The sequence below is a fragment of the Scomber japonicus genome, chromosome 20 (assembly GCF_027409825.1).
Source record: "Scomber japonicus isolate fScoJap1 chromosome 20, fScoJap1.pri, whole genome shotgun sequence".
In the NCBI taxonomy this organism is placed as follows: Eukaryota; Metazoa; Chordata; class Actinopteri; order Scombriformes; family Scombridae; genus Scomber; species Scomber japonicus.
In genome coordinates, this window is record NC_070597.1 from 681,461 (window position 1) to 703,675 (window position 22,215).

Sequence of the window (22,215 nt, forward strand, 5' to 3'; positions counted from 1 at the left end):
CTTATGGTTAGCTGGTATCCTGTGACTGGAAACCATCTCATGTACTGTCACAGCACAATTACGCTTCATGTAATGTCAGTCTACATTTCCAGAAAAAAATCAATGCTATTATACATTTTTGAACTTTTTCTTACATTCTGCTTGTTTAGTTGTTTTTCCACTTCAGGTTATATATGTATATGGATATCATACATTTACATAGTATACTGTATGTACACTCTTTGGTCAATTTATAAATGTCCATATGTGTGTTTGCTTAGTTATTTCTGTTGATATCATTTGGGATGAAGGAGGAAGTCCATGAAGGCCTTTGGACTCCTGTTTAGCAGCAAGTTTTTGTGTTCTTCTTTACTCTACATCATATATATGACTATCATGATGTTACTCCCTTCCTGTAAATTACAAACAAATGAATGAAAATGATCACGAAAAAGGTGTAAAAGTGTTATTGATGCATTAGATTTATTAGTATGAAACTAAATGAGGGCTGAGTGAACATTCAGCAGAAACACAAGCATCAGCAAAAAAAAGATAAAACATTTGATTTCACTCAATTTTGATTTTCTCAGTTTCTTTATCTCAAAAATCTCTTATTTTGAAAATAGTAATCATGCATTTAAGCTGAATAAGTAGTATATAGAATATAAGAGGCAGTGAAGGAGAAAGATATAAACTGATAAATCATCAATCATCCAGCTTTAGTGCTGGATGTGAATCAGAAGCTGCAGAATCAACCAATATGAACGTCATTCATCGCCATACTGGAATGAAAAAAACAGAGAATGAGAGGAGAGAGGAAACCAAACATGATGTTCTGCTTTAGAGGGCTTGTGTGGCTCCTTGGAGGTCCTACTCTGCTCCTTGGGCTCTTTCCTCTTCAGCTGGAAGAACTGGGATGATAATAATCCATCTCAGTGTTGTCCTGTGGTCCTGACGTCTAACTCCTGCTGACCTGGAGAGACATGACAACACGGATCTATGTGACTGCATCATTCCTCTCTTCAGTTCATGATAAACAGGCTGAGTGCTTCATTTCAACCAGTCCTCTAAACCACCAGCACAGGGGGAAAAACAACTCAACACTTTTTGGATTATTTGAATTGGAGGGAGGAGGGTTGAGAATATTGCCTACGTAGTACTTTAAGAGGAGGAGTCTCTCTGTTATTAGGTAGTCACGCCCCTCATAACTCTGTTCACAGTAGAATAATGGATGAAGCTACAGCTAATCTGAATTAGACTCCTCCTGTTTTCCTCTGTCAGATTATTGCTTTCAGCAGTAGCAGCTCATGCTATCAGACCTCAGCTCAGACTACAGAGAACTGTAATTATTAACACTGGTCTGAGGTAGGGATGCCCCCTGAAACCTGCTTCTGAACTGGAACCAGTATTAAACACTTAAAAACCTGAGGTATTTCTAAGCTCAGTTCTTTTATCAGTACTTGAAGAAAACAAGGAGTGAGATTATTGGATGGTAAAACCTGGTTTTGGGTTCTGCTTGTTTCCATGGAGATATTATTGAGTTCATATTGTGACACTGTTGTAAACATTGTTGTTGATGTCAGCAAACTCTGTATTTTTAACTCTAAAATATAAATACATTATAGTCCTGTTGTGGATTCATGACTTTAATTAATGATCATTTTAATATAGTAATAATTGTACTATAATGATAAAGAGCTGATTAGAGTATTAATGAAGAACCAGATCAATAAGTGGTATTGATGAGAGTAGTAGTATTGATAAAATCCTAATGAAACTGATCCCTAGTGTGAAGTCAGTACATCTGATCATGGTTCTGACACTGAGCTGACAGAGAGCAGCAAACTGCTCTGTTTACACTGTGTTCATACAAATGATTAAATACCATATACATACAGTATATTGTAACTGTAAACTGCTACTACTGCTGCTTTCTCTTGTAGTGTGAATATCCTTAAAGGTGCAGATTGTCTCAGTTTGAATCAATGAGCCTCCAGGAACAAGCTAACTTCTCTACCCTTTAGGATGCTGTCGTCCTGGATAAGTTTACAGTTCAGTCCAATGGAAACCACCAACTATCACTGTGACAGAGGAAGGAAAATATTACTGTCAGAGATGATGTCACTGATGGACTTACCTGAGCAGGTGAGCTCCAGGATGGAGGAAGAGTAACCTGATGATAAACATTCTCTCAGTGCAGATCCAGACTGAAAGCATTCAGATCTGATCAACCATACAAATCTGTGTGAGCCTTCATCTCTGCTTCTGATTGAAAGAGCAGAGCCACAGTCCAGATATCCACAAATTACATTTTCTTCCTTCAGGGACCAGACAGAGTCATCAAAGATCCTGACAGAGTAATCTACCTGTCTCCACTCTCCCCGTTTCATCTCCAGTGTACCTGAACAGCGACTGGCTCCTCCCACCAACCTGACAGGCTCTGAACAGAAACAAGAGAGTCATCAGTAAAAGAATAAAGTGAGTTTCATTAGAACAGAAGCAAGAGAGTCATCAGTAAAAGAATAAAGTGAGTTTCATTAGAACAGAAGCAAGAGAGTCATCAGTAAAAGAATAAATTGAGTTTAATTAGAACAGAAATGAAGACAAATCAAAGCTGCAGCTCCTCTTCTACCTGAGCAGGTGAGTCCAACAGCTTTACCAGGTGAGCAGGTTCTTCTAGCTGAGTCTGATCTTCTACAGTCCAGGAGAGCAGACTCATTGCCTCCACACTGGAACTCTTTGGTCCACATTGGAGCCTCCACTTCTCCATAGAGCGCCCCCTGGAGGACTGAAGGAGCCCCACAGCCAAGCTCCCTACAGACCACCTCTGCATCCTGCTGGTCAAAGCCAGCTTCACACACTGAGGACCACGACTGCTCAGACTTCACCTCCAGTCTGCCTGAACACAGACTAGTCCCATTCACCAGCCTGACAGAGTCTGGAGAGAGAGAGGACCATCATTAGTTTTGGGTAGGGGTGTCCGATAACATCGGAGGGGCGACATTATTGCATGATATTTACTTAAAAATGCAATATCGGGAAGTATCGCATGAGGTTTTAATAATCGATGTTTGTTCTGTAGGCTTCTCAAGAAGCAAGTGGGGTACAGAGTCAACCATGACTTCACTTACCACCGTAACAGGCTGTAAGAGCTGTGTCTGTCTCTGCCACAAGCTCTATAAATTGGAGCAAAGAATCTCTATTCTCTACAAAATGTATGAGGCAGAAACGCAGATGGATGCAATCATCTTCGGCCCTACACATACCAACACCACCTGTTCCAGGGAACTTGGGACCTCAGCCTCTGATTCTGCTGCAGTCTCTCCAAACTCTACTTCCATCATCCCCACTGATGCAGCTCCAGTCAGCATTTCAGAGAATCTGTGATCATCCTCTGGCTGAGCACTGGAGAACTGGATCAATAAGTGGTATTGATAAGAGTAGTAGTATTGATGAAATCCTAATGAAACTGATCCCTAGTGTGAAGTCAGTACATCTGATCATGGTTCTGAAGCTATCTTCTCTACCCTTTAGGATGCTGTCGTCCTGAATAAGTTTACAGTTCAGTCCAATGGAAACCACCAACTATCACTGTGACAGAGGACGGAAAATATTACTGTCAGAGATGATATCACTGATGGACTTACCTGAGCAGGTGAGCTCCAGGATGGAGGAAGTAGAACTTGATGTTACACAGTCCCTCAGGTCAGATCCATAATGAAGACAGTAATATTCGATCCACCATACAGATCTACGTGAGTTTTCATATCTGCGTCTTGTTGAAACAGCAGAGCCACAGTCCAAATATCTACATATTACATCTGCTTCCTTCAGGGTCCAGCCAGAGTCACTCAGGGTCCAGTCATAGTCAGTCACTTGTCTCCACTCTCCCTGTTTCACCTCCAGTCTACCTGCACAGCGACTGGCTCCTCCCACCAACCTGACAGGATCTGAACAGAAACAAGAGAGTCATCAGTAAAAGAATAAAGTGAGTTTCATTAGAACAGAAACAAGAGAGTCATCAGTAAAAGAATAAAGTGAGTTTCATTAGAACAGAAACAAGAGAGTCATCAGTAAAAGAATAAAGTGAGTTTCATTAGAACAGAAATGAAGACAAATCAAAGCTGCAGCTCCTCTTCTACCTGAGCAGGTGAGTCCAACAGCTTTACCAGGTGAGCAGGTTCTTCTAGCTGAGTCTGATCTTGTACAGTCCAGGAGAGCAGACTCATGGCCTCCACACTGGAACTCTTTGGTCCACATTGGAGCCTCCACTTCTCCATAGAGCGCCCCCTGGAGGACTGAAGGAGCCCCACAGCCAAGCTCCCTACACACCACCTCTGCATCCTGCTGGTCAAAGTCAGCTTCACACACTGAGGACCACGACTGCTCAGACTTCACCTCCAGTCTGCCTGAACACAGACTAGTCCCATTCACCAGCCTGACAGAGTCTGGAGAGAGAGAGGACCATCATTAGTTTTGGGAATATTTAACTGCAACATTCATACCAATAAAGCTTTTTCTGAATTTGAAAGTAACGACTGATGAAGAGAGAGAACACATTCATACCCTGACTCAAGTCTTTATAGAAAATATTTCAAGCTATTTGTGTGATTTTAAAATGTCTTATTCAGGCACCATCTTGTGGTAGAATGTTTCTGTTTTCTACTGAATCTTTATTTTAGCAGGAAAACCTCATTAAGATTAAACTTGTCTTTTGCAGGAGTGTCCTGGCCAAGACAGGCAGCAACACAAAGTTTCAGACAAACAACATAAAAACCAGTAATACAGACAGACCTCTGTAACATGAAGAATGACACTGTGGTGGACAGCAATGCATGATATCAGAAAATAAAGAGGATCAGAGCACCGTGGTAGCTGAATGGTTACAGCACCACATAACCACAACGTCCCTGATTCAACTCTGACTGGAGACCTTTGGTACATTTCATACCCCTCTCTCTCCCCCTTGTTTCCTGTCTACTTCTCCACCATCAGCTGCCAATTAAGGCAGAAATACCCCAAAACATATAAAAAAAAATGTAGAAGTTTAGAAGGAGGAGTCTCTCTGTTATTAGGTAGTCACGCCCCTCATAACTCTGTTCACAGTAGAATAATGGATGAAGCTACAGCTAATCTGAATTAGACTCCTCCTGTTTTCCTCTGTCAGATTATTGCTTTCAGCAGTAGCAGCTCATGCTATCAGACCTCAGCTCAGACTACAGAGAACTGTAATTATTAACACTGGTCTGAGGTAGGGATGCCCCCTGAAACCTGCTTCTGAACTGGAACCAGTAGTAAACACTTAAAAACCTGAGGTATTTTTAAGCTCAGTTCTTTTATCAGTACTTGAAGAAAACGCATTGTAATGCATTGTACAAAGTTAATGTCAGGTTGGCATCATGTGTTATTTCATTAGGGTGCTGCAGCAATATTGCCTGGTTGTAGGCCTAGTTCAGGGAGAGGCCAGGTGAAGTTACAGGTGAGACCTCAACATAGGCTATAACACTGTAATGTAATTCAAATGTAAATTTGCTTTTATACAAAACATAAAATGTGTCATTATTAACTTTATAAATGTGATGTTGCCTGCCTGCATATTTTCACATGCAGTCACAGAGAGTGGTTAACCATCTATTGCATGAATTATTAATTGAACGTGATAAAAATGTTTTAATGTGTTTTTAGTACTTAAAATGGCCTAAATAATGTAATTTTTAGGGGGGTAGTTGGTTATTTGTTGCCATATGGTAACAATGCGCATTCGTGGAAAGTATCAAAAAAATCAACATTTTCTCTAAAAACATTATTTTACTGACACCAAGACTAAACAAATCCAACTTATACTCAGTGGAATATATCATACAATACTTACACAGTTAAATTAATTAAATTGCAAATGTTATTTGGAATATATGGTAATAATAGTCCTTTTCCTCATCTAAAACAATTATTTTTTTCAATCTAATTCCATTTAATTATTTTTAATCCATATATTAATTTATTTAAGTCACCATCAACATGTTTTTCAAACAAATTTACATTATACACGCCATTGTAACCTAGTTTCACCCCGTTTCAAACTACTAGCAGGCAGGTCCCGGTCTCAGGTGAAGCACAGGAACAGGAACAGGGCACACTTGAAATAACTGTTCTCATTTAGGTTCAGAGAACATGGTTCTCCTCATCAGTGCCCACTAGCTCATCCTCACTCTCCTCTGGTAGAAACGCTAACTTTGCCCTGACTTGCATGTTCTATGGATGACGGCAGCTATGTAAACTGACTATACTGTCAAAAAATAGCACAAAATGCTGATTACAGGTCCAATGTTCATACTATCTGGGGTATATGTCACAGTGTATTTGCCACTAGTAAAGGATCTAAGATAAATGATCTTCTAAGAAGAAAATACTTTAGGCCCTTTGACTGCAAATGTGCACAAAAATAAACCAACATATAATTTGGGTGGGATATTGCATTTCCGTCTGGTAAAACTATGATTTCCAGTGGAGTCATTTATAAAACAAATAATACATTACAGTTACAAAATGTCTGAAATGACAAACTACACATGAAAATGTTATTATTTTCCTTATAAATGTAATCAAACGTTGTAAACTTAGTCTCAGAGTAGTCTAGTCCTATGTAAGTCAGTTACAATCCAATCGGTTCAATGCACACAAATCACATCTAAAGTCGCATAATGTTGCCATGGCAACAAAGTAATTTTACAATTTTACCAAAAAACTTATCACACCTAAATTGGTTTTAATGATGAAAATTCATAGTTAACTTGTTCCAGAAAGTATTTTTTTTTCTTGAAGGTATTTTGCCTAAATATTGAACAATTAGTCAACTTTGGGCCTCAAACCATGACATTCTCAGTGCCCATGACCATGGATAGAGAAGGCGCAAACAGCATATCCTGCTAGTGTGATGTGATCAATCATTTGTTATATCAAACTAAAAGACCTACCTTTTCATAATAAAACAGTAAAATATGGATTTTATATTAATGCCTTTTAGTAAAATCGAGATAAAGCAATTGTTGCCATATTGCAATGACATGCAATAGAGGGTTAATTATATAATGTGGTCTATTTCTAAGGAAACTGGTCCAGCTGTAGACAGCAACAGGGAGAGAAGCAGTGAGGAGTTTGATGACAATGAAGAACAATGTAGAACTGGAGACATTCTTGAAATTGAGAGCAAGCCAAATCAACCTCATCCCACATTAATTTGTGTTCAAACATTGCCCAATAAGGTCCTCCACTTTAAGGAAGATCAGTACAGACAATATCCGTGGCTTCACTATAGTCCAACAGTGAAGGGAATTCTTTGCTTCTACTTTGTGAAACCATACGGACATACACAATAAAGAAAAGTACACTTTCCAAAAAAGCAGACCTAGCATTCTCCTCAAAGGGGTTTGTTAATTGGAAAAATGCTCTTCATAGATTTGAATGCCATCAGAATAGCAAAGCTCACCACCATGCAGTCACAGTCAGTAGCCAAGAGGCAGCCTCAATCGAGTCACAACTCTCAAGTGCATGGGCAAAACAGCAAGAAAATGCTAGGCACTGCCTCGAGAGCATTGCAGATTCTGTACAGTACCTCACTAGACAGGGCTTGGCATTGCGAGGGCACGGTTCTGAAGAAGGTAATTTTTACCAACATTTGAAACAGAAAGCCAAGTGAGATACTCGCCTCTCTGACTGGCAGTTCAAAATGAGATTTTGCAGTTGTTAGGAAACAGCATTGTCAGAGGTATTGCACATTCAATCCAGGCTTTACCTGTCATGCAGTACTCCATCATTATAGATGGGACTCAGGCTATCTGTCATGTAGAGCAGGAGTCCATATGTATCACATATGTGGACCAGGACCTAGTACCTCATGAGGTTTTTGTTGGCTTAGGGATGTTTTCTTGAGACTTAACATTCCCATTGCTTATTTAAGAGGTCAAACCTACAACGGGGCAGCAAATATACCAGGGATGCATTCAGTAGTACATGCAGAAATGAAGAGGCAGCAAACATTGGCATTGTATGTGCATTGTGGGACACGCTGTCTTAACTTGACAACGCAGTCTGCATGTGAATCTAGTCCTTTAATATGTGATGCTTTGCAATGGATGCATGAATTGGGAACATCAAACAAGCTCTCATGGAATCTCAAAGCCATCCTTTTAGCGATAGCAGCAGCTTCAGGGGACGGACCATCAGCCTCACTAAGACCACTGTGACCCACCTGATGGACAGTGAGAGAGAAAGCAATCAGAGCAGTGCTCTCCCAGTATGAGAATGTTTTGACTAGCTTAGAGGAGATGGGAACCAACAATAGAACCAGTACAGATATGAAGGCAAATGGGCTCAAAGATCGTTTTGAAAAGAGCAAAACAGTGCTAGTCCTCCTTTTGGCAGTGGAGGTAATTGAGGTCCTTGAACTTCTGTCCCTGCAGAAACGTGCTGAAACTATCGCAGGCAAGTAGATTGCGATTGATTTTGTAAGATACACTGTACAGGGTAAGAGGAGTGAGACAAGCTTCCACGTGACTTTTGATAAAGCAGTGGAAATGGTTGAATCCCTTGGGATTGAACCAATTCAGGTTCCCTACCACAGGCCTCCTCCAAAACGCTATATTGGAGGGGCAAGCCAGCATATTCCAAAAACGCTAGAGGAATACTACTGGGCAGAATACTACAAAATGCTAGATTTTGTAGATATCCAGTTTGAGGCAAGATTTAACCAGCCTGATCTGAGAATCTTACAGGAACTTGAGGATGTGCTGGTCACTGGGGAAGTCAGTGAAATTGCTGTTCAGTACTTGGAGCTAAACATCAACAGCCTTAAAATTCAGCTGTCAATGTTCAGGTCTAAATACAAAATTCAGTCCACCACAGATGTGACTGATCTCATGAGAGAGATACCAGTTGGCCAGGGGCCTATTTGATCAAGTAGAAACCCTTCTGAGGCTTTTGTTAGTCATCCCTGTATCATCATCAGAGGCGGAGCGAAGTTTCAGCACTCTGAGGAGACTTAAAATATGGCTCAGAACCACAATGACACAGATGAGGTTGAACCATGCTGCTGTGTGCCATGTCCACCAAGACGAGTTGAATAATGTTGACATTAAAAAATAAGCTAGCAGTTCATGGATGTTAATGAGAGGTGTCGCCATTAGCTTGGCTTTTTTATATAAGAGCAAGGCAGTAGATGTTCAGCTTCAGATGTATTGATCCTGACTTATAGGTTTTGTTTTGAGCAAATAACTTTCTATTTTGAGAGGCCTATCATTTGAGCATCCTTTTTTTATCGTAGCCTGGGGGATTGATTTTGTGAACACCAAATGTTAAGGCCATATTGTAGATTAATAATATCTATAATTTGAATATTGTGTATTTGCAAAGATGCTGTCGTCCTGGATAAGTTTACAGTTCAGTCCAATGGAAACCACCAACTATCACTGTGACAGAGGAAGGAAAATATTACTGTCAGAGATGATGTCACTGATGGACTTACCTGAGCAGGTGAGCTCCACAATGGAGGAAGAGTAATATGATGATACACAGTCCCTCAGTGCAGATCCAGAATGAAGACAGTCAGATCTGATCCTCCATACGGATCTGTCTGAGGCTTCATTTCTGCTTCTTGTTGAAACAGCAGAGCCACAGTCCAAATTTCTACATGTTACATCTGCTTCCTTCAGGGTCCAGTCAGAGTAACTCACTGGTCTCCACTCTCCATGTTTCACCTCCAGTCTACCTGCACAGCGACTGGCTCCTCCCACCAACCTGACAGGCTCTGAACAGAAACAAGAGAGTCATCAGTAAAAGAATAAAGTGAGTTTCATTAGAACAGAAACAAGAGAGTCATCAGTAAAAGAATAAAGTGAGTTTCATTAGAACAGAAACAAGAGAGTCATCAGTAAAAGAATAAAGTGAGTTTCATTAGAACAGAAATGAAGACAAATCAAAGCTGCAGCTCCTCTTCTACCTGGTGAGCAGGTGAGTCCAACAGCTTTACCAGGTGAGCAGGTTCTTCTAGCTGAGTCTGATCTTCTACAGTCCAGGAGAGCAGACTCATGGCCTCCACACTGGAACTCTTTGGTCCACATTGGAGCCTCCACTTCTCCATAGAGCGCCCCCTGGAGGACTGAAGGAGCCCCACAGCCAAGCTCCCTACAGACCACCTCTGCATCCTGCTGGTCAAAGTCAGCTTCACACACTGAGGACCACGACTGCTCAGACTTCACCTCCAGTCTGCCTGAACACAGACTAGTCCCATTCACCAGCCTGACAGAGTCTGGAGAGAGAGAGGACCATCATTAGTTTTGGGAATATTTAACTGCAACATTCATACCAATAAAGCTTTTTCTGAATTTGAAAGTAACAACTGATGAAGAGAGAGAGCACATTCATACCCTGACTCAAGTCTTTATCTACAGAAAGTAGTTCATGCTATTTGTGTGATTTTAAAATGTCTTATTCAGGCACCATCTTGTGGTAGAATGTTTCTGTTTTCTACTGAATCTTTATTTTAGCAGGAAAACCTCATTAAGATTAAACTTGTCTTTTGCAGGAGTGTCCTGGCCAAGACAGGCAGCAACAGAAAGTTTCAGACAAACAACATAAAAACCAGTAATACAGACAGACCTCTGTAACATGAAGAATGACACAGTGGTGGACAGCAATGCATGATATCAGAAAATAAATAAGATCAGAGCACCGTGGTAGCTGAATGGTTACAGCACCACATAACCACAACGCCCCTGATTCAACTCTGACTGGAGACCTTTGGTACATTTCATACCCCTCTCTCTCCCCCTTGTTTCCTGTCTACTTCTCCACCATCAGCTGTCAATTAAGGCAGAAATACCCCAAAACATATAAAAGAAGACGTAGAAGTTTAGAAGGAGGAGTCTCTCTGATATTAGGTAGTCACGCCCCTCATAACTCTGTTCACAGTAGAATAATGGATGAAGCTACAGCTAATCTGAATTAGACTCCTCCTGTTTTCATGCAACTAACCCCTGAGAAACTCCACATATCATAGCTACTCGATCAGATTCATAACTTTCAACGGTCATAAAATAACTCCATCCAAATACCATATATATACCCTCAGCACTGATTCTTGAGACTTTGGCATAAAACCTCGAAGAATAGTGCCAATTTCTTTGAAAATTAATCACATTTTCTGATTTAAACTAATCAGGGTTGATCATCTGAGGATGTTTTGCACAAATGTGACAATCTTTCATGTCTTTGTTTATAATTTAAAAAATAAAATTAGTTAATTTTCAAAAATGTAACTTTTATTTTGTAGTTGCCAAAAATGTGTCCCAAGTTTTTGTTAACACAGTCAGATATTTATTAATAAGCAATAAGTGTGTGTGTGTGTGTGTGTGTGTGTGTGAGCGTGTGTGTGTGTGTGTGTGTGTGTGTGTGTGTGAGAGCGTGTGTGTGTGTGTGTGTGTGTGTGTGTGTGTGTGTGTGTGTTTGTGTGTGAGTGTGTAATGTATATCTACTTATTGCAGTGTCCGATAAAAGCCCGGGTCTGAAGTCTAAATGCCTCTAACAGGAATCACCCACTTCGCCACGGCCCAACGCTGCTTGCAGCTTTAATTTTGTTTTAAAATAGTATACTTTAAATCTGTTTCTCTAAAACAGCTGATTTATTAAAGTAAATGTTATTTTTTATATCAAATGCAAATGATAAGACTTGCATGATACAAAAGCTTTTAAAGAGCACGTGTGAAACAGCATTAAAAATGAATATTCAACATTTAACAACATATTTGTGAACTTAAGGTGAAGACACAATGGTTTAAATGCTCTAAATATATATCAGAGCAAATAAATATGAATAATTAGCTTTTTATTGTGTCTGACTCTGTTGACAAAAACTAAGTGATGACAAGAAAAACTCATATTTTATGAAAAAATTACAGTCAGGAGGTTGCACCGAAATATTACTTGATTGCTGAAAACTTATTCTATAAACAAACAAAAAAAAGTTCAATATAAGCAAAGATTTCTTAATATTTTCATTTATTTTTTCAAAATTAAAACCTGTTTTATCCAAATTCTACAGAATCAGTGACAGTATATTGTAACTGTAAACTGCTACTACTGCTGCTTTCTCTTGTAGTGTGAATATCCTTAAAGGTGCAGATTGTCTCAGTTTGAATCAATGAGCCTCCAGGAACAAGCTAACTTCTCTACCCTTTAGGATGCTGTCGTCCTGGATAAGTTTACAGTTCAGTCCAATGGAAACCACCAACTATCACTGTGACAGAGGAAGGGAAATATTACTGTCAGAGATGATGTCACTGATGGACTTACCTGAGCAGGTGATTTCTACGATGGAGGAAGAGTAATCTGATAATAATATACACTCCCTCAGTGCAGATCCAGAATGAAGACATAAATATCCGATCCACCATACAGGTATACGTGAGGTTTCATATCTGATTCTTGTTGAAACAGCAGAGCCACAGTCCAAATATCTACATATTACATCTGAGTCCTTCAGGGTCCAGTCAGAGTAACTCAGGATCCAGTCAGAGTAACTCACTGGTCTCCACTCTCCCTGTTTCACCTCCAGTGTACCTGCACAGCGACTGGCTCCTCCCACCAACCTGACAGGATCTGAACAGAAACAAGAGAGTCATCAGTAAAAGAATAAAGTGAGTTTCATTAGAACAGAAATGAAGACAAATCAAAGCTGCAGCTCCTCTTCTACCTGAGCAGGTGAGTCCAACAGCTTTACCAGGTGAGCAGGTTCTTCTAGCTGAGTCTGATCTTCTACAGTCCAGGAGAGCAGACTCATTGCCTCCACACTGGAACTCTTTGGTCCACATTGGAGCCTCCACTTCTCCATAGAGCGCCCCCTGGAGGACTGAAGGAGCCCCACAGCCAAGCTCCCTACAGACCACCTCTGCATCCTGCTGGTCAAAGTCAGCTTCACACACTGAGGACCACGACTGCTCAGACTTCACCTCCAGTCTGCCTGAACACAGACTAGTCCCATTCACCAGCCTGACAGAGTCTGGAGAGAGAGAGGACCATCATTAGTTTTGGGAATATTTAACTGCAACATTCATACCAATAAAGCTTTTTCTGAATTTGAAAGTAACGACTAATAAAGAGAGAGAGCACATTCACACCCTGACTCAAGTCTTTATCTACAGAAAGTAGTTCATGTTATTTCTTGTGGTAGGATGAAAAATGACCTTGCAGTGGACAGCAATGTTTAGGAGCAGGAAAAAAGAAGATGTAGAATTTTAAGAGGAGGAGTCTTTCTGTTATTAGGTAGTCACGCCCCTCATAACTCTGTTCACAGTAGAATAATGGATGAAGCTACAGCTAATCTGAATTATACTCCTCCTGTTTTCATCCAACTAACCCCTGAGAAACTCCACATATCATAGCTACTTGATCAGATTCATAACTTTCAAGGTCACAAAATAACTGCACCCAAATACCATATACATACAGTATATTGTAACTCTAAACTGCTACTACTGCTGCCTTCTCTTGTCTTCACTCTCGTGTGAATATCCTTAAAGGTGCAGATTGTCTCAGTTTGAATCAATGAGCCTCCAGGAACAAGCCAACTTCTCTACCCTTTAGGATGCTGTCGTCCTGGATAAGTTTACAGTTCAGTCCAATGGAAACCACTAGCAGCAGTGGCAGTACTGGCAAAGAGCCACAATACCACTGATCCATGTATTCCTTTAACTCTTAGTAGTGATGACTTCGTCAGTTTCTTTAATGATACAATTTTAACTATTAGGGACACAATCAATCACCTCCTGCCATCAATAAGCAGTGATTTATCCTCTAACACAGAATACCTAGAAATCGCTGTTAAACCTGATACCTTAGACTGTTTCTCTCCAGTCGACCTTACAGAATTAACTTCAATGATTACTTCATCCAAACCATCAACTTGTTTCTTAGACCCGATTCCAACTAGTCTGCCCAAGGAAGTATTCCCCTCAGTTAGCACTTCCTTATTAGATATGATTAATCTGTCTTTGGTGACAGGTTATGTACCACAGTCCTTTAAGGTAGCTGTAATTAAACCACTTCTTAAAAAGCCTACTCTTGATTCAGAGGTTCTAGCCAACTATAGGCCGATATCAAACCTTCCCTTTCTCTCTAAGATCCTTGAGAAAGCAGATGCTAATCAGCTGTGTAACTTTCTCCATAGTAACAGTTTATTTGAGAATTTTCAGTCTGGATTTAGAGCTCATCATAGCACAGAGACTGCACTGGTAAAAGTTACAAATGACCTTTTAACCTCATCAGACAATGGACTTCTCTCAGTCCTCATCCTGTTAGACCTTAGTGCTGCCTTTGACACTATAGATCATCAAATGCTGTTACAGAGACTTGAATATTTAATTGGCATTAAAGAAACAGCATTAAAATGGTTTGAATCATATTTATCTGATAGATTTCAGTTTGTAAATGTTCATGATAAATCCTCCATGCAAACAAAAGTTAGACATGGTGTTCCTCAAGGCTCAGTGCTTGGACCAATACTATTCTCCTTATATATGCTTCCTTTAGGAAACATTATCTGGAAACACTCAATAAATTTCCATCGTTATGCAGATACTCAATTATACCTATCAATAAAGCCAAATGAAATTAACCAATTAACTAAGCTACAAACATGCATTAAGGACATAAAGGCCTGGATGACCTGTAACTTCCTGTTATTAAACTCAGAAAAAACTTAAGTTATTGTGCTTGGTCTTAAACACCTCAGAAACTCATTATGTGATGACATAACTACTCTGGATGGCATTAATCTGGCCTCCAGCACCACTGTAAGGAACCTAGGAGTTATATTTGATCAGGATCTGTCCTTTAATTCCCACATAAAACATATTTCAAGGACTACCTTCTTTCATCTGCGTAATATTGCAAGAATTAGACACTTCCTGTCTCAAAATGATGCTAAAAAACTAGTCCATGCATTTGTTACTTCTAGGCTGGACTATTGTAATTCATTATTATCAGGCTGTCCTAACGAGTCTCAAAAGACTCTCCAGCTGGTCCAGAACCCTAACCCTAGAACCCTAACAAGTCTCTAAAGACTCTCCAGCTGGTCCAGAATGCAGCTGCTCGTGTTCTGACAAAAACTAGAAAGAGAGATCATATTACTCCCATCTTGGCTTCACTGCATTGGCTTCCCATAAAATTCAGAATAGAATTCAAAATCCTCCTCCTCACCTTCAAAGCTCTTAATGGTCAGACTCCATCATATCTTAAAGAACTGATAGAACCTTATGAACCTACTAGAACACTGCGCTCCCAGCTCATAGACCCTTATGAACCTACTAGAACATTGTGCTCCCAGCATGCAGGCCTACTTGTGGTTCCTAGTATCTCTAAAAGTAGAACAGGAGGCAGAACCTTCAGTTCTCAGGTTCCTCTCCTGTGGAACCATCTCCCAGATTGGTTCCGGGGGGCAGAACCCTCTCTACGTTTAAGAGTAGGCTTCAAACGTTCCTTTGTGATAAAGCGTCTAGTTGGGGCCGGTTCCAGCTCCTAGTTTATGCTGCTATAGGCTTAGACTGCCGGGGGACTCCCATGATGCACTGGGCTCCTCTCTCCGCCTCCCTCTCTCTCTCTATCCATCCATCTATCCTCTCTCCTCCTCCCTCTCTCTCTCTATCCATCCCTCTATATCCATTAACATTCATGTTCTATTAATGCATTCAATAAGCTAAGCTTCTTCCCCGGAGTTGTCTCTGCTTTCTGGTCTCACAGGTAATCTGGGCCTGGAGACGTCCGGATGACTGATTCCAGTCCCGGACCTTCTAGCTTCATTGTTGATTTTCATTGTGCTTCTCTCCTCTATCCTTCCTTTCTCTCCTCTATCCTTCCTTTCTCTCCTTCCTCTCTCTCCTCTATCCTTCCTCTCTCTCCTCTCAACCCCAGTCGGTCGAGGCAGATGTTCTCCCACTCTGAGTCTGGTTCTGAGGGTTCTTCCTGTTAAAAGGGAGTTTTTTCTCGCCACTGTGTCTCATGTGGGAATGTTGGGTCTCTTTAAAGTTAAAACCTGAAGAGTTCGGTTTAGAACCTGCTCTATGTGTAAAGTGCCTTGAGATAACTTTGTTGTGATTTGGCGCTATACAAATAAAGATTGATTGAATGATTGATTAATGGTTCCTCTCAGCAGCGTAGCCAGAGCTAGCAGCAGTGGTTCCTCTCAGCGTAGCCAGAGCTAGCAGCAGTGGTTCCTCTCAGCGTAGCCAGAGCTAGCAGCAGTGGTTCCTCTCAGCGTAGCCAGAGCAAGCAGCAGTGGTTCCTGTCAGCAGCAGGTGTGTCAGAGTGAGGCTCCCGCTGCCATAGTGGTGCAGCAGCAGGTTGAGGAAGACTCTCCACCATGTGGAAAAGGTTATAGTCTTAAGCAGGTGTGTTCCTGCCAGCATGGTGTGGATAAACACTCATTAAAGGTTCAGAACGGTTACTAACTGTCTATGAACTTTACTTGACATAATAAATAGCAAACTCTGCATAGTGTGGTGTGTTACAACTAGGCCTAAATCTAGTTATCTAAAGTATTGGAAAACAATCATATTCATATACTATCCTGATTCATTGATTAGTTTTAGCTTTTATTAACAACTTAACCACTATTTTCATCAAAGGATGCCACATAATTATAAATCTGCAAGCTTACAACTCACATGTTGCATGTAGATCTGCTACTTTCACAGTTTTTGATCATTTCTACCTATAATGGCTTCCCCCAGATCAGGTCTCCAGAGTTTAAGTGTTTTAAGTGTCAACATGCACCTTTCTTTGTGCCCACAGTCCAATGTGTTCATGATGGACATTGATCTAACAACATAACATATGTAGCCTGTGATACTTTACATATTTGTTTCAGTCAGTGTTTAAGGTTTATTGCCCGTTCAACAGTTTCACTTTATACAGTTACAACTAATTCAAGCCTATTCAAGTCTCCAGAATATAAGGGATATTGTTCAGTATACTACTGTTATTAAGGGCTTGTGTGTTTAAATGTGCATGAACGTGAGTTGGGACAGTATCTGCACGCAGATTGTAGTCGGCTGGTCTAGACCAAAAAGTCCAGGGCTGAATTTTAGTCCCAGTCCAGGCCAGTGGTCATGGTTAGTCTAAACTTTGCACTATGTTCTAAATACCTCCGATAATTTGCCACTCAGTTTAATATGGTAAAGGTTGATAGTTTATAGTCTGAACTTGTTCTATGTTCTACAACTTATACCTTATAATTGGCCATCATTAGCCTAATCATTAGGTTATGCTCTATTTATAACTAAGAATCTGCCACTCGGTAGTGAGTGTTGTCATGATGAAACTGCGTTGTTCTATGTAGACTTAAGATAAAGGCATAAGATAATTTACCATTTACTGGACAGTGGACTCCTGGTCATGTTTGAAATCTACCTGCCATTTAATTTGGCTTGTTAAAAACTGTTGTACAATTATTTTGTTTTGTATAGACTCATACTGTACAGCTATCAGGCATTGGCCCTGACATATGTCTTATATTTTGGTAAAAAACTCTGCAAAGCATTTCAGTCACTGATCTCCTGTTTTAGCTTGACATGGTAAACATATTTCCACTTGGTGACACACATTTTGAATATTAAGAGGGGAACACACTGATCACATATGTGTGTGTGTGTGTGTGTGTGAGTGTGAATGTGAGTGTGAGTGTGAGTGTGAGAGAGAGAGAGAGAGAGAGAGAGAGAGAGAGAGAGAGAGAGAGAGAGAGAGAGAGAGAGAGAGAGAGATGGGAGTAACACAATAATAATTTGTATTTGTAGGGAGACCCTCATAAATTCTTGCCTAACCCCTTGAAAAAATGTCTACTGCCCCTGACTGTGACAGAGGAAGGAACATATTACTGTCAGAGATGATGTCACTGATGGGCTTACCTGAGCAGGTGACCTCCACAATGGAGGAAGAGGAATCTGATGATACACAGTCCATCAGTGCAGATCCAAAATGAAGACAGTCAAATCTGATCTTCCATACAGATCTGTCTGAGTCTTCATTTCTGCTTCTTGTTGAAACAGCAGAGCCACAGTCCAAATATCTACATGTTACATCTGCTTCCTTCAGGGTCCACTCAGAGTAACTCAGGGTCCAGACAGAATAACTCACTGGTCTCCACTCTCTCTGTTTCACCTCCAGTGTACCTGCACAGCGACTGGCTCCTCCCACCAACCTGAACTCTGAACAGAAACAAGAGAGTCATCAGTAAAAGAATAAAGTGAGTTTCATTAGAACAGAAACAAGAGAGTCATCAGTAAAAGAATAAAGTGAGTTTCATTAGAACAGAAATGAAGACAAATCAAAGCTAAAGCTCCTCTTCTACCTGAGCAGGTGAGTCCAACAGCTTTACCAGGTGAGCAGGTTCTTCTAGCTGAGTCTGATCTTCTGCAGTCCAGGAGAGCAGACTCATTGCCTCCACACTGGAACTCTTTGGTCCACATTGGAGCCTCCACTTCTCCATAGAGCGCCCCCTGGAGGACTGAAGGAGCCCCACAGCTAAGCTCCCTACAGACCACCTCTGCATCCTGCTGGTCAAAGTCAGCTTCACACACTGAGGACCACGACTGCTCAGACTTCACCTCCAGTCTGCCTGAACACAGACTAGTCCCATTCACCAGCCTGACAGAGTCTGGAGAGAGAGAGGACCATTGTAGTGTATTTTCTGCTATGTATTTCTATGTATTTCTATTATTGTATTTTTAAGCTAAAGTTCTGTCTCTGTGTGTAGGCCTTAAAGTATAGTTTATATAACAGTCAGTGTCTTCATGTGAAATCTGGTTCCATTCAGTATAATGGTCATTAATATCTAGAGGTTGTCAAATGGTAAAGGCATTGGAATTTGGAATATAAACAAGTATAGATTGTGCCCTTTTAAGGATGAGATGCAGAGTGCTCATGTCTGGGAAATTGTATACATTTGTGGGGTGTAACTTTGGTATAAAAGATCTTACAGACAGAGACAGAGACAGAAGACAGAATGAGGCTCCATTGGACAGGGACACTTCATTCTCAAATTGACAAAGGTCTGTCTCCACTGACCTAGGCAGGGTTCTAATTGATAATTGGTAATAAAGAAAACTCAAGGAACTTCGACTTGGTCTTTCATCCATTCTTCTCACTCGGAGGGTGATAAAGTTCACCACACCATCATTAGTTTTGGGAATATTTAACTGCAACATTCATACCAATAAAGCTTTTTCTGAATTCGAAAGTAACAACTGATGAAGAGAGAGAGCACATTCATACTCTGACTCAAGTCTTTATCTACAGAAAATAGTTCATGTTATTTCTTATGGTAGGATGATAAATGACCCTGTGGTGGAGAGAAAAGTTCAGGAGCAGGAAAAAATGAGATGTAGAAGTTTAGAAGGAGGAGTCTCTCTGTTATTAGGTAGTAACGCCCCTCATAACTCTGTTCACAGTAGAATAATGGATGAAGCTCCAGCTAATCTGAATTAGACTCCTCCTGTTTTCCTCTGTCAGATTATTGCTTTCAGCAGTAGCAGCTCATGCTATCAGACCTCAGCTCAGACTACAGAGAACTGTAATTATTAACACTGGTCTGAGGCAGGGATGCCCCCTGAAACCTGCTTCTGAACTGGAACCAGTATTAAACACTTAAAAACCTGAGGTATTTTTAAGCTCAGTTCTTTTATCAGTACTTGAAGAAAACAAGGAATGAGATTATTGGATGGTAAAACCTGGTTTTGGGTTCTGCTTGTTTCCATGGAGATATTATTGAGTTCATATTGTGACACTGTTGTAAACATTGTTGTTGATGTCAGCAAACTCTGTATTTTTAACTCTAAAATATAAATACATTATAGTCCTGTTCTGTATTCCAATCCGATGGAAACCACCAACTAAGGCTGCGTTCACACTGCAGGCAAATCTGATTCCTTCTCAAATCCGATGTTTAGGACTGACTGACCAAACTGGTTTTAGCATGTTTCCAAATCTGATGTGGCTCTGTTCAGACTGGGCCACATTAATGACCAATCTGACAGGTTGCCGTGGTAACGTTGTCGGAGCAGAGGTGTCACCTAGCGTGAATTGTGTGATGTCATATAATTGCGACAGTGTCAGCAACAATAAACCCTCGAGCTTCCCTTGAATGGAGCCATCTCCCCAAAGATTAAGAATATGGTTTGGTCCTCTGTCCAAGGACTGATGTTTTCGACGTCCTCCGTTGCCTCCAGTGATATCACCTAGCAACAACAACTAGAATAAGTGCGGGTCTTGTGTCGCGTAGAGTGACGTAGCATAGAGGCGTACAGAGACGTCACGGACAGTCTAATCCGATTTGAGTGTTTGGAGCTGTTCAGACTCAGACACATATGTCCAAACTTCCTCTGAATGGTGGTTTCAATCTAGTTTGCAAAAATCGGATTTCATGTGATTTATGACTGTTCTGACTTCATAAGAGCATCTGGTTCCAATCTAAATTGTCTAAAAATCAGATTTTGGCTTGCAGTGTGAACGCAGACTAACTGTCAGAGATGATGTCACTGATGGACTTACCTGAGCAGGTGATCTCCAGGATGGAGGAAGAGGAATCTGATGATACACAGTCCTTCAGGTCAGACCCAGAAGTAAAACAGTGAGATCTGATCCTCCATACAGATCTGTATGAGTATTCTTCTCTGCTTCTGGTTGAAACAGCAGAGCCACAGTCCAAATATCTACATATTACATCTGCTTGCTTCAGGGTCCAGTCAGAGTAACTCACTGGTCTCCACTTTCCCTGTTTCACCTCCAGTGTACCTGCACAGCGACTGGCTCCTCCCACCAACCTAAGATCTGAACAGAAACAAGAGAGTCATCAGTAAAAGAATAAAGTGAGTTTCATTAGAACAGAAACAAGAGAGTCATCAGTAAAAGAATAAAGTGAGTTTCATTAGAACAGAAATGAAGACAAATCAAAGCTGCAGCTCCTCTTCTACCTGAGCAGGTGAGTCCAACAGCTTTACCAGGTGAGCAGGTTCTTCTAGCTGAGTCTGATCTTCTACAGTCCAGGAGAGCAGACTCATGGCCTCCACACTGGAACTCTTTGGTCCACATTGGAGCCTCCACTTCTCCATAGAGCGCCCCCTGGAGGACTGAAGGAGCCCCACAGCCAAGCTCCCTACAGACCACCTCTGCATCCTGCTGGTCAAAGTCAGCTTCACACACTGAGGACCACGACTGCTCAGACTTCACCTCCAGTCTCCCTGAACACAGACTAGTCCCATTCACCAGCCTGACAGAGTCTGGAGAGAGAGAGGACCGTCATTAGTTTTGGGAATATTTAACTGCAACATTCATACCAATAAAGCTTTTTCTGAATTTGAAGGTAACAACTGATAAAGAGAGAGAGCACATTCATACCCTGACTCAAGTCTTTATCTACAGGAAATAGTTCATGTTAATTGTATGACATTACAATGTCTTATTCAGGCACCATCTTGTGGTAGAAGGTTTCTGTTTTCTACTGAATCTTTATTTTAGCAGGAAAACCTCATTAAGATTAAACTTGTCTTTTGCAGGAGTGTCCTGGCCAAGACAGGCAGCAACAGAAAGTTTCAGACAAACATAAAAACCAGTAATACAGACAGACCTCTGTAACATGAAGAATGACACTGTGGTTGACAGCAATGCATGATATCAGAAAATAAAGAGGATCAGAGCACCGTGGTAGCTGAATGGTTACAGCACCACATAACCACAACGTCCCTGATTCAACTCTGACTGGAGACCTTTGGTACATTTCATACCCCTCTCTCTCCCCCTTGTTTCCTGTCTACTTCTCCACCATCAGCTGCCAATTAAGGCAGAAATACCCCAAAACATATCAAAGAAGATGTAAAAGTTTAAAAGGAGGAGTCTCTCTGTTATTAGGTAGTCACACCCCTCATAACTCTGTTCACAGTAGAATAATGGATGAAGCTACAACTAATCTGAATTAGACTCCTCCTGTTTTCCTCTGTCAGATTATTGCTTTCAGCAGTAGCAGCTCATGCTATCAGACCTCAGCTCAGACTACAGAGAACTGTCTGTTCCGCCATAAAGCTCTCCCACATATTGATTTTTACATTTTACTTTTTACATTTTTCAAGCCACTTTTCTCACAAAATACATTTAGACACACGTCATCTCAGAAAATAAAGTTTATCTAGACAAACCATC

At 40.8% G+C, this 22,215-nt stretch overlaps 1 protein-coding gene across 1 annotated transcript; it reads right to left on the reverse strand.

Moving 5' to 3' along the window:
- Positions 1 to 483: 483 nt before the first annotated feature.
- Positions 484 to 17,985, reverse strand: LOC128381795 (scavenger receptor cysteine-rich type 1 protein M130-like). Its single transcript, XM_053341830.1, has 6 exons — positions 17,931 to 17,985; positions 12,731 to 13,030; positions 11,702 to 11,717; positions 9,974 to 10,272; positions 9,500 to 9,781; positions 484 to 952 (listed from the first exon to the last, which is right to left on the reverse strand). Exons 1-6 carry the CDS (start codon positions 17,983 to 17,985, stop codon positions 912 to 914), a joined length of 993 nt encoding a protein of 330 aa, XP_053197805.1. The 3' UTR covers positions 484 to 911.
- Between the last annotated feature and the right edge of the window lie 4,230 nt (positions 17,986 to 22,215).

Coding starts and splice junctions, on each gene's coding strand:
- LOC128381795 (XM_053341830.1), bottom strand. CDS start 17,985: ATGGACTGTGTATCATCAGATTCCTCTTCCTCCATTGTGGAGGTCACC. Junction 13,031..17,930: donor TGTGGAGGTCACCTGCTCAG/GTAAGCCCATCA, acceptor CTCTCTCTCCAG/ACTCTGTCAGGCTGGTGAAT. Junction 9,782..9,973: donor TGGACTCACCTGCTCACCAG/GTAGAAGAGGAG, acceptor GTTTCTGTTCAG/AGCCTGTCAGGTTGGTGGGA.